Source organism: Nesoenas mayeri (assembly GCF_963082525.1).
Source record: "Nesoenas mayeri genome assembly, chromosome: 1".
Classification (NCBI taxonomy): domain Eukaryota; kingdom Metazoa; phylum Chordata; class Aves; order Columbiformes; family Columbidae; genus Nesoenas; species Nesoenas mayeri.
In genome coordinates, this window is record NC_137541.1 from 121582957 (window position 1) to 121600470 (window position 17514).

The 17514-nt window shown below is 38.6% G+C and overlaps 2 protein-coding genes across 2 annotated transcripts in view; one reads left to right on the forward strand and one right to left on the reverse strand.

Annotated features, from left to right (window-relative positions):
- Positions 1-6476, forward strand: part of HLCS (holocarboxylase synthetase) — a gene marked incomplete at both ends in the record, with an annotated part of 118470 nt that extends 111994 nt beyond the window's left edge. The window contains 3 exons of the mRNA XM_080358075.1: positions 1196-1310; positions 5157-5370; positions 6308-6476. Coding sequence (XP_080214201.1) covers positions 1196-1310; positions 5157-5370; positions 6308-6476 — 498 coding nt within the window. The remainder of the gene's footprint in view (positions 1-1195; positions 1311-5156; positions 5371-6307) is intronic.
- An 8006-nt stretch (positions 6477-14482) lies between these two features.
- Positions 14483-17514, reverse strand: part of SIM2 (SIM bHLH transcription factor 2) — a gene marked incomplete at its 3' end in the record, with an annotated part of 60289 nt that continues 57257 nt past the window's right edge. The window contains exon 11 of the mRNA XM_080363536.1: positions 14483-15210. Coding sequence (XP_080219662.1) covers positions 14483-15210 — 728 coding nt within the window. The remainder of the gene's footprint in view (positions 15211-17514) is intronic.

Genomic DNA, 17514 nt, shown 5'->3' on the forward strand with positions numbered 1-17514 from the left:
AGGTGTATGTTTTCCTTAAGGAAAGATCTACTGAATGGCTCTTCAGAAGATCTCCCAACACTGATAATACTGTTTAACTGTATCATACTTCACGTGTCTCGAGAGTCTTCTATAAATCCGTTCCCAGTGCGAAGAGTCAAGTTGTTTTCCATTATGAATATGAATTGGTGCTACTCTGTCTTAGAATGCTTTGATAGCAAAATCAGGTAGTATTTCCTGTCAATGTATGTGTAATGGACTCCTCTCTGGCCTTTAAATCTGTCAGGAAAGTAGACACGGACCCAGGTGCAGTTTTCACACATCCTGTAAAGGGATTTCATGATCTACAATAGGAGGGAATGCGACTCTTGGAGTCCTGGAGCACCTCCCATAATTTGCCTCTGGGGATTACAGTCATATGCAGTTTTTCAAACTACAGGAAGCACATTTGCTTTCTTTTTTGTGTTTAAGAAGCCGGTGCAAAGTTCAGTTCAGTTCTGTGGTTTCAACAAAAACTTCTCTATTGGGCTGGAACGGTGTCACACAGCACAGTTTGTGTTTCCAGCTCCGTGGTGTTACTGGAGCATAGCTGCCGAAAGTGGGAATATATTTAGGGTGTTACTGGAGTATTTACATAGTTGTGAACTGGAATTTCTCCTGTCTGCTAAGGTTCCTTTCTGATATTCAAGATGGCATCGTCTCCTTGCCTGATTTCTGCAAGGATCCTCAAATACGGTGCTGATTTAATTGTGGGCTTACCTTGATTGTTTATCAGCAGCGAGGCACAGTGGCTGCCATGGTTTGCATCTTTATTCAATAGATCTTTTAAATCTTTAACAGGTAGTCATGAATAAAGGGAATTAATTATCTGAAACCTCCTGATTTTGAGACTGAAAAATCTCTGGGATCTTTAGTCCCCCTTTTGGTCACTCTAAGCCTTTATTATCTACCTTTTCTTTGTTTTAATAAGTAGATAGTTTTCTCTGACAGCTGCCGACTTCCTTAGTAAATGATGTAACCATGTTACTATGACTTTTTCAGTAGCATTTGTGGAGTGCTTAAATAGGTCCTCTTTATGAAGAGGAGCTGACAGTATCACATTCTGTGTGGCAAAGAGGTACAAAAAATATAGAATATGGAGTGATGGATGAGCTGTGTTCTTATAATCAGTATTGAAGAGCAAAGTGTTTCTAAATATATGTTTTTGTTTCTTTAGGATATTGATCTGCGAGTGAAATGGCCAAATGATATTTACTACAGCGATCTTATGAAGCTTGGCGGAGTTCTGGTTAACTCTACACTTATTGAAACAACATTTCATATACTTATTGGTAAATGTCTATTTTCAAGCCTTTCTATACTGTTTTTTTTAAAGAAATTTGTTGTTAATGTCTTTGAGTTCAGCCTGTGTAACCTCATGTAGGTGTTTCTGCTCTGGTAGGGGGATTGCACTAGATGATCTGTCGAGGTCCCTTAAAATCCCTAACATTCTGTGCTTCTATGAATGATAAGGACAAGAATAAATAATGACAGCAGGCATAAGAAAATAAAGCACAATATTAAATCAAAAGGAAGCACAAAAAGTAAACGTTTTCATTCTTCATAATAATTCCATATGCTTGACAAGGAAAATGTAGATGCAAGCATCTGGGCTGATGTAGTGGAGTTCAAAGAAAGAGCATTACAGGAGACAAGGAAAATGTCTGCCTTGATTTGTTGCAGAACTAGTAGAATATACTGAAAATGTATCCCTTTTTTCCAATTTTTTTTTCCAATATGAAAATTGTTAAATAAATAATATACCTTTTATGTCAGGAGAAAGAGAGCTACGTACATGTAGCGAAGGTTTAATTTGTCCTTTCATCCTTTTAAAATTCATTCATAACTTGTTTCTGTTTATGCCTTTCTGGAAACCGGAATATTGCTGGTAAAGCAGCAGTGAAATAATGTTTGATTAGCTAATCACTTTCCTTAGTTCTCTCAAAGATTAAAATTTGCAAAGTAGTTGGGAAGTCTAGGTCAGGGAGCAAAGAGTGATGATCTCTTTGTTCATGGTGGAGATGAGCAGCTTACCCGGAATGTTGGTTCCAAAAAGCACAGCAAATCTCAAAAAGACTGTACATGTATTTTCCAACAAGTCCCAGTGCTGTAACTGGAGAAGACATTTAAGTGCATAAATAATTATTGCATCGTTTCTGTTGTTTCAAGTCTGATAACTATTTGTTAAGGAAAATTCTTCCGCTAACCAGCAGTGGCACAGATCTGTCAGACGTGCTCAGAACCCTGCCAGCAGAGCTCTAAATTCTGGTTCCAAAAACAATTACCCATGGTATGTCTAAAAAAACTAAATGAAAGTTCCTTAGCAAGTCTAAAAGGTGAAGAAGATTATGAAATTTGGGTTATCTTTGAACATAGCACAGTAGATAAGTAAAATATCTTGCTAAGAGAGTGTGGGCATATTGTTTCTGTCCAGGTGCTGTAAATTCTAGGGTGCGAACAAGCAGAGCACTTGAAGAAGTCATCACCTCCCTCTGTGAAACATGCCCAGCCATTAAATTTTCTGTTCAATTTTTATATCCTGGTTTTGTAAATAATCTACATGCACAGAATGGAAGTTGAACCAAGACACTTAAAAGAGTCTGTCTGTCCCCCATCAGCCATTTACTGCTTCCATATGTTTTTCCACAGCCTGTTCTGGTTAAAACAAGACAAGCAAAAATGGCTCCGAAATAGTTCATCCTATCAAATATCTCTTTGCATGTTACATATTCATTTTGGACCTTGGGTTTCTTATCCTAAACACCAAAGCATTCAAATTCAAATGGAAACTTTCTGTAGGCATTTTCTCTGATGTCTTCCACAGGAGTTGTTTTGGTGGTGATAGGTCTGAGATAAATACAAAGTTGTACATTTTCATTAACGTTCTTTCACCTGGAAGCTTCTGAGATCAAAACTTACTTGCCACATACTAGTCCAAGGATCTTCTCCATCATTTCAGTGATGTATGTCATTGAGAGGAATAGAGGTAACTCATGACATCTAACTTCTTGTGTTAGTAATAACAAAGAGATGAAATTCCCATGACAAAAAAGCTAAGTCAGATGCATCATCCCCTTTCTGCAGTCACGGAGATTCCTTTTATAGACCTCAGTGTTTACATAGCACTCATGGAGAGTATTCCATATGTAAGGGAAGTATTCAAAATCAAAGCTGATCTACATGACTTCACTGCTCTGAGAAGTACCTCAGAAGAATAAGGCAAGAGACAAACCTGCCTTTTCACCTGTACCACATGCTCAAGGCCCCACAGATAGAATCACAGAATCATTTTGGTTGGAAAAGACCTTTGAGATCATCGAGTCCAAATGTTAGCCTCTCATGGTCAAGTGTACCTCTAAACCATGTCCCTAAGAGCCTCATCTATACATCTTTTAAACACCTCCAGGGATGGTAACTCAACTACAGTCCATACTTTTAAACATATTTTTAAATACCTTTGTTTTAAGTAACTTAATTATTGTGGGACTTTTGGAAGAAGAGTTCTGCAGAAGAATATGCTTAATTTAAGGACCAGACTCAGAACAGACACAGGTAGCCAAGCAGAACTGGAATGCAAGGAACGGCCAACATGCTGGACCTGCAAAAGCTCCGTCTGCCTCTGTGAGCAGCTAAGGCGCGTCGGAACAGCACAGAGATGCTGAGTGCAGGGCTAGCCCTGGAACTGGAAGATACATTAGCCACATCAGCACACTGCAAAGTCCCTGCTAAATGTTTCTTTTTAATGCTTCACACATGGGCAATGCAGAGATGCCCTAAGAGTCCTGAGCACCTAATACTTTTCCAATTAGCTGGCTACATTTTTGCCACCACGTTTATTCCCAGATCCTTCTGCCTCAACTGACTTCATCACCTCAGTGTGTCTCTCATGGCCATTCCAGTTTTGGGTTCCTCAGTGGTGATCCCTATACAAACACACCTGAGTGCCCTATGCCTACAGATGGACTCCAAGACCCTGTTATGCACCCTGACAGCACCACCCACAACTGAATGGCCACACTCATGCTCTCTTCACTTGTCCTGTATTTGAGTGTAAACAGCTGGCATGGCACATTATTTTTTCCAGTTGCTTTTCGTTTGTCTCTTCCTGATGATACATTTCTCTTCATTGCCATAGGATCAGTGTATTGGTACTGGTATCACTGTGCCTTCCTTTGCATGCATTCTCTGACTAGTTAAAAGTCAGTAACTCCGTTCCGCTGAAGAGATCCTTCTCATAGTTAATACAAATTTCTTCCATATATGAATAGTACAGAACACTGCATCTGGACCTTCTTGCAGATGGAGGTGTATCATGTCTAAACCTGACTGACAGGACTGGGGTTTTATCCCAAATGTCTGAGGAAAGCAAAATCCAAATTATTAGGAGAAAAAAATAAACAGGTAATACAATATATTTCTTTACATCCCTCGAAGCCTGTTTCAACAGGCTGCAAAAAAGGCCCCAAGAGCCGTATTTAAACAAGAAAGGCATTCTGCCAGCGTTATTCTAGCTGGAGAAATCTCAGTGAGAGACTTGAGGCTTCTAAAGGATATGCTGTGGTAAGATAGATTAAGCAAACTGGAGCCTTACACGGCAAATTTAAATCTTCTGGGCTTTCCAGAGCAAGCCAAACAAGGCTTATCAGCGAGTCAAAAGGCTTGATTTTCAGAAAATGCAGTCAGCTAACTGTTGCAAACAGAAAGTTCTCTTAATTACTTTTTAGACTATGAAGTAGAACTCCATCATAGAGTATGACCAATGATTTACTCTCAATTAGCTAGTGATCTGTCAGCTTCCAGGGAGTAAAAGAATTTATCACTTTGATGTTATTGTAACCAGCATGCAAGTTACCACTTACTGTCTCATTGACAGGACGGTGTCTTGTTGAAAGCCTGCACTGGATTTGCTTCTGCAATTCTGAGGAGGCATTTTAAGGGCAAAGAACAAGTAAAATCTGGGCTGAGATTTGTAATTACACAAGTAGAAAGATTTAAAGGTGTAAGAGAGTGAAGAAAAACAGCTACTGGAAACATCCTTAGCGAGAATTCTATCAAGTAGTTAATAAAACACTTTCTGGTGGTAACAAAGTGTTCATATTTACAGATCGCATCCTCTTCTTTTGGTTTGTCTTCTTCAGGCTTTGGATTTAATGTGAATAACAGCAACCCCACCATATGCATCAACGATATCATCACAAAATTCAATAAGGAAGAGGGGACAAAGCTGAAGCCTTTAACGGCAGACTGTCTCATTGCAAGAACTGTGACCGTGCTGGAGAGGCTGATAGATATTTTTCAGGAGAAAGGGCCCAATGGCGTTCTTCCCCGTTACTACAAGTACTGGGTACACAGGTAAGTATAATGTTCTTCCTGAGCTTTCTTTCAAGAAAGTTGGAGAGAAATCACAGATATTGTCTTTTTCTACTAGATTGCCTTTAATACTAGTGACTTCATTAAGATATACTCCCAAGTAGGGTGTAATTTTTTAGAGGAGAATAGAAATAGCACATAGTAAAATCAAAGGACTGTCATGAGTTAAAGAATGATTCTAGATATTTTACCTGTATCATCTTAAAACAAAGGGAATTGGAAATTATTTTTTTAGCTAGTGATGAAGCTGCTGTACTCATGTATTTTATAAATAAAGCAGGTAGAAAATGCTGCTGAAGATCATTCTCTGTAAAGAACCAGTGAAGTGGGAAATAAAAATATTCTGCTAGACATTAGTCACAGAATCACAGAGTGTTAGAGATTGGAAGGGACCTCGAAAGATCATCTGGTCCAATCCCCCTGCCGGAGCAGGAACACCTAGATGAGGTTACACAGGAAGGTGTCCAGGTGGGTTTTGAATGTCTCCAGAGTAGGAGACTCCACAACCTCCCTGGGCAGCCTGTTCCAGTGCTCTGTCACCCTCAATGAGAAGAAGTTTCTTCTCAAACTTAAGTGGAAGCTCTTGTGTTCCAGTTTGAACCCATTACCCCTTGTCCTGCCATTGGTTGTCAAGGAGAAGAGCCTGGCTCCATCCTCCTGACACTCACCCTTTACATATTTATAAACATTAATGAGATCACCCCTCAGTCTCCTCTTCTGCAATCTAAAGAGACCCAGCTACCTCAGCCTTTCCTCATAAGGGAGATGCTCCACTCCCTTAATCATCTTTGTTGCCCTGTGCTGGAGCGTCTCCAGCAGTTCCCTGTTCTTCTTGAACTGAGGGGCCCTAAGCTATTTTTAATTGTATGTGCAGTGTCCACCAATTAATTCCTAACTGTCTGGTTCTCTTTATTTGCAGTGGTAAGCAAGTCCGTCTCTACCACGAGGAGGGCCCGATGGCCTGGATAGTTGGGATAGATGACTATGGATTCCTTCAAGTTCATGAAGAAGGCAAAGGTGTGGAATCTGTGCACCCAGATGGCAACTCTTTTGACATGCTAAGAAACCTTGTAGTCCCAAAGCATTAGTCATCCTCAGAGCTCACAATGCAAAAAGAGGCTCTTTAGTATTTGGCAGCAAGCAGCTGAACTTGCTTAAAGGTGGGAAGGGTGGTCGATAGCTTCATTATTTTTTTGCCTCTGATTTTCTGATATCTTTGTTCTTTGGCACGAGTAACTTCAACCATTAAGAAGACGTAATTATCTCATTGCTAAAGGACTTTGTTCTTTCATATTAACTTTAAGACACACCTATGTTGCCATTCTTTGTAAGCATCTATTCTTTAAAAGGAGACTGATTGCAAAGGAGTATCTTGCAAAGAACAGAACTTTCTTTTCAATTACACACTGTATTTGAGAAACTGAAGTGGCTAAATATTTCCTTTTTGTGTCTCTGTGTTTTTATTGTGCTTTAGCACAATGCAGTACAATATTTATATTTTTGCTATAGTTTTTTAAAAATAAATTCCAGTTTATGCATTGTCTGTGGTCGAAGCAACTGGAAGAACTCATCAAATATTTGGAATTACTGAGATTCCCACTGCGTTTAGATCCAGGTCTAAGTAGAGCCTAGCTGATTTGGTTCTGCGTTTGTGCCTGTACAAATGTTTACCATCCTGTGCTTTGGTCTCAGGTCTGCAACTCCCTCATGGCTGCCTTGAAATTCTGCAGAGTTTTCCGTCAGCATTTGGTTATGCAAATTATTTGTACTCCGCTCTTATTCAACGGAATCTGAGTAAATCATCTCATATCTCCTTTGAATCATAGTCTTCCAAGAACCTTTAGTCCCTGTAAGAACAGCTCACTGGAGCAGCGTATCACCTAGTTGAAATCATCTTATACAGGCTATTATAGAATCCCATGTCAGGATAGGAAAGTCTAAATAGTGTACAATTTAATAGTAATTATATTTTAATACTAATGAAGCTAAGCAAATAAGTAAGAAAAAAATGCCTCACTCTTAAAATCCCTGCTATAACAACTACTGCAGTGAAAAAGAGAAACACATGGTGTCCAAATTCTCTTCCACTGTTTCTGTTGTCACCCCCTTGCCCAAAGCAGGGCAGCAGCTTTTGCTGCTAACCATTAAAAGCAAGAGGTTTAACATCTGCTGACCTGAAACTTAATGTTTTTGGGGGCTAGCTGCACAGTTCTGGGTTGGGCATAATAGCTTGGTCGTGATTGGAAAGCAGCACAACGTAGGCACATGGGAGCTTCAGTGCCACGGCAGCTTGTCGGGTTTTTCTTCTGAGCAAGGCGAATTTGTGGCAGGAGACTCGGCCACCACAGCACTTCAAACAGTTCTCTGCAAATGAAAAGTTTGTCATAGGTGTGATGTGGCCAGCTTCATTTCCTCAAGTGGGCACCACTACTTATTGCGTTACCTTGTCCCTGCTGAAGGTGGATCAGCCAAATTGGTTTCCACAAAGGACTTCTGTCTACTAGCCAAAAATGGGGGTTTGTGGGTTAAAGTTCACCTCATAAACAATCCGAACATGTTAGTAAATTGTTTCAGTTACAAAGCCAAGAAATCTTAAAACAAGGAAACCAGTCTGTAATGGTAATTTAGAGCAATCCTCACATATTAGGGTTTAGGTGGTTTGGCAGCAAGCGCTAGAAATAAAGTTGTCCCTGTTACATTTAGGATTTTATGCTCCATATCACAGTAGATTTGTCTGTGTGCCTGGTTGCCCATCCCCTGCTGTTTTGTTTTCCCCCATGATCCACATCATATGAGACTGCACACCAATATTTCATAGAACTGCACAGTGGAGTGTAGACAGCTGTTAATTGGCATAGTTAAAATGATACACATGAACACCAGTTTTTGCTTTTTCCCACCACATGCTTTCAAAACTGTGTCGGGCTGTTAATTTTTGGCAGCTACCTTAATTCTGAGTCAAATATTGATGCATACTATAATCAAATGAAACTCGAGCCTGAATTTTTAAGGTTTACATTTTAAAAAGAGCCCATTTATATATACATCTATTAAAACTGCATGTGTGCATATGCACACTCTCATCTTCCTTGTGCATCTCCCGTGTCTACCTTTTCCTTCAAGCAGCTTGTGAGCAGCGTGTGCTGCTGTGGGTCAGCAGTGGAAAGCATAGCTCTGGTACTGTTTTTCCAAACACAGCTTTACAAAACTTTAGATCTGCACATCAATCTAGGGTTTGTAACTAGAACACTGTCTGTCTTTTGGTACTGAAGGGTGTGCCTGTGGGAAGCACCTTTGGTTTTGCTCATATTCCAAATAGATTGTCGAGTGCCTGTAGTGATTTCTTTTAACGACCAGGTCATCCATCAGGTTTTGATTTGAATTGCTTCCTTAGAACACACTCTTCCTTCACTAGGGACAGGTGCTGTAGAAGAATGACGGGGGAAATGATAAAACACATTCCTGTGTGAAGGGCAGAATGGACCTGCAAACCTTCACTCAGCTGCACTACCACAGTGTCTGAGCAGCAGGCAGATGGATTTTTTGACAGTAAAATCCTGCAGTATATTAATGGTTGCTGTTGTTACTTCTGGATTTCTTTGTAGCCTTCTTAAAGAAAATCTTGTTCTATTCTTATTTTGAATTGTGAAATTATTCTGAAAGTTTTTGCATTGGAAAGAAACTTCATGTTGAACTTCCTTTCTGCACATGAGAACTAACCAGGTGTGGATGTGTCAGCGCATAGGTGGGTGCTCTGGGAATGCGCTCCTTTGCCTCAACTTTTTAGTGGCCAATTCTGTGTGTATAAAATACCTATTGTCTTGAGGGAACAACCGTGAGCTGGATGAAGCATTTGGCACAAACCTGACCTTTCCTTCAGAAGAACGAAAGAAAATTCCCATTGTGTAGCAGGCAGCTGCATAAGGTCCTTCTGACAACAGCCGTTCTGTCGAGAAAGCCCGTGAACCTTCCTGTGCCCCATGCACATTCAGGTAGGTGGGGAGCGCAACCATTAGCCTTACCCTTTTTATGCCAAACTTGGCTCACCCAGAAAGCCACAACATTTTTGTGTGGAAAACATTGTTATTATTGTTCCTTATGTACGACAGACTAATGTGGTGTAGAGTGTCTCTGGACATAGGTATGGAGAGAATCAGACAACTCCAGATCCAGCAGTAATGCACTGAAAATGTTTCATTTCATTCAGCTGTCTGGATGAGTAAAGCACCTCTTTCACTGTGAGGCTGATGTCATATCTTAAACTATTTTCTTGATGAAGTGCTTTCAAAAACCAGTTTTTATGGTGTCCATATTTCTGTGACTTCATTTATTTCCTCCTGGACGCTGCTATAGCATTTCTTATTACACATTGTGAAAATATTTGTAGAGATTCTTTATTGTAAGGAAAACTTCTGCAGAGCAAGCTGGGGGTGTTGGCATGTGTCTGTGTTCAGAAGGAGTAAGCGGGTCATCTCCAGTGCGCACCAGTGCTGTTTCCAAAGATTTGAAAAAGTAATGACATACTTAACATTAAGAGTCCAAGCAGTACATCTCACTTCTAATAAAAGGTTTTATAAGGCCTTCAGAGCATTTTAAAAAGTATATCCAACAAACATAATCTACTTCAAGGGCTATTACCTAAAAATAATATTAAAGCATTTCATTCTTTATGGTGCTGCTTCATTGTACAACCATTTTTTTTAAATTCCTTTGCTTTTTCTGAGTCAGCTACCAGACATCAGCAGTCTGAAAAATTACTCTCTGCAACTACTTCGGAATATACAGTAGCTATATATATATATATATATATATATATATATATATACAAATGAATTACAGCTCAATATCAATTGTGAACAAGATTTGTGCCACAAAGACCTGGTTCCTGGGGGTAACTGGTGTGATAAAGGCATTTGCATGCATCGGTTGCCGCAGCGATGCACTGCGCTGATCAGACACCACAGAAATTAAATCTGGGCTGAGGAAAGAACAGGGGTCAGAAAACGCTGGCGAGTCGCAGGCTGCGGTCACATTGCACACAGTTGAGAAAAAAGAGCTGCAAGGAGGAATTGGAAACTGATGTTGTGTTTGAGCATCTTGCATTAGCACGTTTCATTAGTGATTCTGGGTTATTTTCAGTTCTCCAGGAGTCTTCCTTTAAAATGCAACGTGGCTGCAATACAGTAATTTTTTTTTTTAAATCCTTGTATTTTATAGTACATTAACTGTCAAATATAATGTATTACAGTTGAAATAAGTTTTCAAATGTACAGCATTATTCTTTGTGAAACCCCATGTTTTGTAATTAAAGAAGAAATCCAATTCACTTTTCCTTTGGCTACAGGATTTTATTAACATTTTAACAGTTTTGTTTTACATAATAAATAAGCAAAAATGCTTTACATTTTTAGGGAATACATATATAATTCTGAGCATTAATAGGTTGTTTGGTTTGCGTGCTTTTTCACCTACATTTGCCAAATAGCTTTTATCTGCATCATATAAAAAAAGCAAAATCTAATGTTCAGGAAAAAAATGGAATAATAAAATTTTCTCTGTGTTGTTTTTGAAGTATGACTGAAATGCTGAAAAAATACTTGGTGTCCTGTCTTGTGATTTTTAGAGAAATACTGGTATTCTGGCAGGTTTCCCATTCATTTGCACTTCATCTCAGTGATGTATTCTCCAGTTTTACCCCTATTGTCTGCTGTGCTTAATTTCATTCAATTACTTTGATACCCTTTTTCAAATGACAGGGCTACTGTGACCTGAAGAGAAGTCTGTTCCCTTATCACCTTATTTACATTGTAGTGTTTCTGTTATTGATGGGATAAAAAATTTGAAACCTCAGTATGGGATTAATGTTTCCAACTTCACGTTTTGGTAAAATATTCCCCCTCTTGCTCTCCTTCTCTCTCACATTCTCCATGTAATTTCCTTGTCAGGTCTGAACTCCCCTAAGAGTTAAAATCCTATCAAGTCGCATGACAAAGGTATCTGTAGTCGCTCAAACATGTACAGTAGAGAGAAATGAGGTTATTTTTCATAATATATTCCAATTCACACTCCCTTTCTGTGACCTTTTTTATTCCAATTATTAAAAACACTGCCATTGTCAATGGCTGTGCTGCAAGCTGCAGTACGAGTGTGCTATGAACATCTGTAGCTTAACTGACTGAAAGTCATATTTTTCTCTCAATATAATTTGCTCACATTCCAGATGTGAATGTGCAATTGCTGTTTCTGCTTTGGAATGGCGGGAAACACGTTTCACACATTTGCTTTTTTAATCACAGCTTTTTCCTAAACTTAGCCTGTATTATCATATGTGAATGCATAATTGAGTCATTATTGCCTAACAGGGGAAGTTCATGTACCTGAATATCATATACTGCAAAAACATCTGCGCGAGAATGATGGAACACCTCCTCTGCTCAGGCTCATTGAATAAGGCCTGGAAGTGTGAATAACAAGGTAGACACTGGAAAAATATTTTGTGGTATTTTACTGAAAAATGTCAATGGCTTTTTTTTAACCAAAGCCTAATTTGTACGTTCCTGAAAACATGTTTTTATAGTGAGAAGTACTTACAAGAACAGAAAAATGCACCAGATTGACTTTGTGTGCCGCAGTGCCACTAATGAGGTACAGAGAAATGTGTAGTATGAGAGTTGTGCATCAGGTTTCTTTTTAATGATGCAAACAATGTCAGTTACTCCTTTATAGGGCATGGTTTTAATTTAGTAAAATTAACATACAAGCCTTAGCATAATTGTACCATGATTGTACCTTTCAAGGGCCCGTTTAATAGTAATGCTGGCTGGGAGGGCTGTTAACTAAAGCTTCTGTAAAACCACCTTGTGTCTCATCACTTCAATTTATAAAGTCAGAACATCAGCAATCTTCACTCATAATGTTTCTGTAGACTTGCTCACTTCTCTGACTTTAGAGGAACCAAGGAGTGCAGCTATACTGAGGGACTGAATATGCTGGTTTGGTTCTGCACCTTTTTTTTTTAAAAGTCAGTATTCTGGTAATGGCTGATTAGGTATTTTTTGCTATATTTATCACAGAAGATACTTTTCATACTTTTTTAGCAAATGAAGTGAGACAACTGTCAACTTCCAAGTGAACATCAATTTATCTTCATGATAAAGCCTCCTCTGTTAACCTTTTATTAGGAAGCACTAAAAATACTGAAGATTGTTTTGAAATATATGTTTTTAAAGTATTTTGTGTACTCAGAGCACTGGAACAGACTGCCCAGGGACGCTGTGGAGTCTTTTTCTCTGGAGACATTCAAAACCCACCTGGACACATCCCTGTGTAACCTCATCTATGTGTTTTTGCTCCGGCAGGGGGATTGGACCAGATGATCTTTTGAGGTCCCTTCCAATCTCTAACATTCTGTGATTCTGTGGTACAAGGAAGTGACTGAATATTATTGTTGCATATAAAAGATTGAGAACATGTAATTTAAAAAATGTGTATTTCATTACATTTCAATCTGAGAAGGTGCAATCCATGAGCGTTTTTCCATATTGCACAAGCCAGGTAAGCATTTTCTGTAGCGAAGGTCTCCTTAGAGAGAGTCTGATAAGAGAAAGAAAGGTTTGAAAATGTAAACTAGCCTTGAATTGGGCTGAGGAATATAGCTAAGTATAGCTGGCTCTGATGTCCAACCTTTATCGTTGATATTTACAGTGATTATTTGGGGATCCATTTGTTGTTTTATCAAGAGCACACAAAGGCAATTTGGGAAAGTGGTTGAAAAACAAAGTGGACTGACCACTGTCAATGAAACACAAATCCCTACGTCTCCTTGTTTGTAAACTTCCCAAAGAAGTAAAAAAAAGGGGGAAAATCTCTCCCTAATAGGCTGGACAAAATGTAGATGTGTGCTGTATACTTTTTGCTTGCTACAGTCTATTACAAATTGAGATGTGTGCAAAGCGTTCACTTCAAGTGCGATTTTGTTTTTCTGTGGTTGTGCAGCAATTTTCAACTTTCTGTATTCAGATTGTCCACTGACGTTATTTGTGAAGTGCACGAATCAGTCAAATATTAATCTTACCTTTGTGTTGACAATGAGATTTATGCTTAAGGGAGTTCATTGTGTTAAAAGCTGAACCTTTCAAACTTCAAAAGGCTACTGGTAAGTTTAAAATAAAGCATAAATGTTCATTATTCCCTTGACTATAAAGAAAGCATTTCTGGTGCTATTAAGACGTATTTTTGACTAGCTGGTTTGGAAATCTGCACAGCCTTCTCCCAGAATACTCAGTGAAACGCACTGTTTAGAAGTTTCTTTTTCTCATTACAACATTTCATAAGGAGTAATCTGTAGTTCCCACTATATGATTTGTCCCAATTTGCCATGACAAGACCTGTAACCCTTTAATACACGTCTTTGTATGTACTAATTTGTCATATCGTTCCTTGTTGAGTTAAGTGGTGGTGGTAACAATCTCAGAACACTGAAATCTATGTTAACTAAATCAAATCTGGATTTGATTTATTTAGTTAAAAAACTTCTGGATAATTAATAAATAAGCTTTTTCCAAACAGAGTTCTGTTTAGTTAGTACAGCTGTATTATGGATACTAAAAATCACCACTCTTTAAACAAAGTTCATTTTTCAAGGTGTTTAACACCTGGATGGAGAGTTGATGGAAGGTTTCACACAGTTTGTCAAAAATACCTAAACTAGAGTGTATAGTTAATGATAAAAAAATTTTGAATGTATTTCGAGAAGGAGGGGTTAAGGAAAAAAATGTTCTTCATATAAATCTCTGCATATAACACCTATCATTTAATTTTGTTGCACACTATAAAATAACAAAAATAAGATCTGTAACATGTCTTCTCACTGGCACCAGAGCTTAATCTGTGACAAGGAAGCATGGAAGCTAGATGTAGGGGTTTTTCCTGACCTTGAAGGTACTTTTGTTACACGTGGCTTTCCGGTAACACACGAGTCTGTCCCTCATTGACCCTCAGCTATGCTCAGTAAATGAAACCATGTTTTCTCATGCTTTTTGCAAATCATTACACTTTGGCTTCTTAATTAAGTGTAAATACTCCTCTGTTACCGTCACCTTCCATTGGCTATTATTACAGAAGTTCCAATATAATGGGGTAGTGCAGATTCCTTGTGGGTTTCTGGAGAAGAAGCTGATGAGGGGCTTTGGTTTTTGTAAATAAATGTATTTACTTCCTCAGAGTTGTATCCGTAATTTTCTCCTACATGTCCTGTCGCTGTACATGATGAAGTTTGAAATGTACCGTGTTTGGCTAAAACATGGTGATAATTTAGAAGCACAAATGGGACTTGTCCAGAAGGTCTCGCTTCCATCACACGTTCGCTTTCAGAGTCATGATTGAGCTTCACAGTCATTCTCTCATCACTGTCCAGTTCATCTAGATTTGAAGCATGGTGACTGATATGCCCATATTTGGGTTCCTTCATACAAATCCTTCTTGTTTGCTCATATACTGAGGGCATTGGCAAGAGATGACTTAGTTGTCCTATAGCTTTGGACTGGAAACATTCTGATTTTGGCAGCAAGGAGTTGGCTATTGAGTTTGAAAAAGAACTTTCATTAATGCTCATTTTTTCTTGTAGTTCTCTGTTAAAAGCTAATTTGTTTTCTTCTTTAATGAGGTGGTGCGGTGGCTGAATCCTGTTTTCTATTTTGTTGGATTTCATGATGCCGGAATCATAAATCTCTTCTTTGTATCTGCTGCCTGGCATGGATGCTGTGCAGCTTGTAAAGTTGTCAGACAGAACATCTTGGCTGTATCTTCTGTTTGGTACGGGCACTTGCAGAAAAGAGAAAACATGTTAATTACTGACAATGAGCTCAAATAATAGTTAGACTATAACACATTTTATGACCGAACCTTAATACCCGCGTGGTTTGGGCCAGATCCAAGTCCCACTGAAGACATCAGAGACATTCCCATTTGCTTCATTGGCTCGGATAATTCTCTTTAAGACAGTATTGAAAAATGAAAAAAAAAACAACAACCCAACCCATTCCGAAGGGCCAACAGTGTTGAATAATTCTGAGAAGATTTTCCATCTGAAATGCCCATTTGTTTATTTGACTGAATAATTACAAATCACTGTCATTATTAATATAATCCTGTTTGAAAAACTAGCATCAGATATTAAAAATAGCTGTTGAAAAGCAACAGAAACACTTCTCAAGTAATGCTGTCTCTCTGCTTTTAAGGTAATATAATAAAGATGTATGTCTAACATAAATGTAATTTACAACATATACTGAGAATATTAGTTTGAATGTAGGAGTACTAAACTGGGTATGCATGGAAAATCAGAAGCTAGATTCTTAAGTTTTGAAGAGAATATGAACCTAGGAATTGTAGTCAGGCTTTTTCTCTAAAATATACTAAGTAATCTTAATTTTATCTTAAGTTTCTGCATGTTAGGTGAAGTCTTGAAGCAAATTGGATTGCTGTTGTCATCTTCTGCTTGGCTTATACAGCTTCTCCTTTTTGTACACTCCTATCTACAAATGGTAAGAGAAAATCCACTGGTTTACTCCCGTGCAGTATGGCTAAATTTAGGTGAGTTCTGATTTTTTCTGCTGTCTTGTATGAACAGTTTGACAGTTATACTACTCCTCCAAGGCATATTTGAAAGATTTATGTTAACGGTTAAATGAGGCACTTCCCAAATTTCTCACATTAAACCTAAACTCTATTTTGTCTTATGCTCACTGAAAGCCCTGGAAACCTTCGTACCTTTTGTAAAAGGGATTTTCTGTTTTTCTAAAAAGTTTATTCAACATCTTAAAAAGTTTTGGAGTTGTCCTGTAGTGGTTGCTGATGTAACTGTACTCGCTAATAATTAAATATTCCCTGTGCTATAGTAGACTGGCAAAGCCTTCATGTATAACAGAGGAAGCAGAAATAGCTCAATTGTACCTTTTTTTCTATGCACAGATTCATTAATTTCAGAGGGAGTTGCACCACATAATTAACACCAAAATTTAAACAGGAATCTGGATCTAATTTTTTCCTTGATCAATCTACCACCCTCCTAGAAATAACAACCTTTCAAGTTATTCTTTTTTATTTCCACGTATATATTTTGTACCAAGAAGTATATGCAGATCTAACTAAAGTGAATTCTCATCAGCTGTTGAAAAATTACCCTCTTAGATCACAAATCAAAACAGGGATTCAGCCACATGCTTGAGTGTAACTTAGAAATTTTGCCACTGTAATTATACTACTATAATTTTAACTCTACCTTTGGCATTCTTACTTTGAAATAAGTATCCGTGTTGAGAGTTACTGACGTATATAACTCATTTGGTTGATCTAATCTGATACACTGGTTTTAGTGGTTTTCCCACTTGACACATCCACAGGAGTGATGGGCTTGTTCTTTCAGTGCAGCATGGAGTATTGTTACTCTATGACTCTAATCTCTGAATGTAAGATTGTCCTATTTCATTTTTAGAGCCCACGCTTGTGAGGAGCTGAAGCATCACAACTACCAGTTGGCCTCTGTCTTGTTATCTTAGTTTTGGTAAACTCAAATTCTGCTGGGCTGATGGCTGCCTTCTTGGTACCAAGAGGTAATTTGAATACTTGGAGATTTACAGGATATTATCCATTTTGTTCTATCCTGTTCATCAAACATGGTTTTCATCTCTTTTGCTGACAAAGAAGGTAAGGGTCTGGTTAATTGTTTGCAGGCTTCCATTAAAGTTGTCAGCACATTTGTGGAGTTAGAGCAGTTAGGCAAGTCATGTCTGCAGTGCAACAGAGCACGATAGGTTTTGGCTGCTCGCATCCAGAACAGTTACTGGAGTTAGCCTTAAGCCTTCTTGTGTCTTCCTTTGCAGACAAAAACCCAAGTGCACCTTGGGAAAGAGTTTTTTTCATACACAAGTTAATAGCTGACTGGCTGCTCTGTGCTGCTGTAGAAGGGCAGCGCCCTAGGATTGCTTCCACCCATCTGGCACGTGGGCAGCTGCTGGAGCACCTGCCTCAGCAGGCACCTGGGGCTCCTGTGCATTCTGCACCTCTCCAGCACTGAGGACACTTTATGGTTGTTGAAGTCAGTGCATTAATTTGGGATGCTATCTA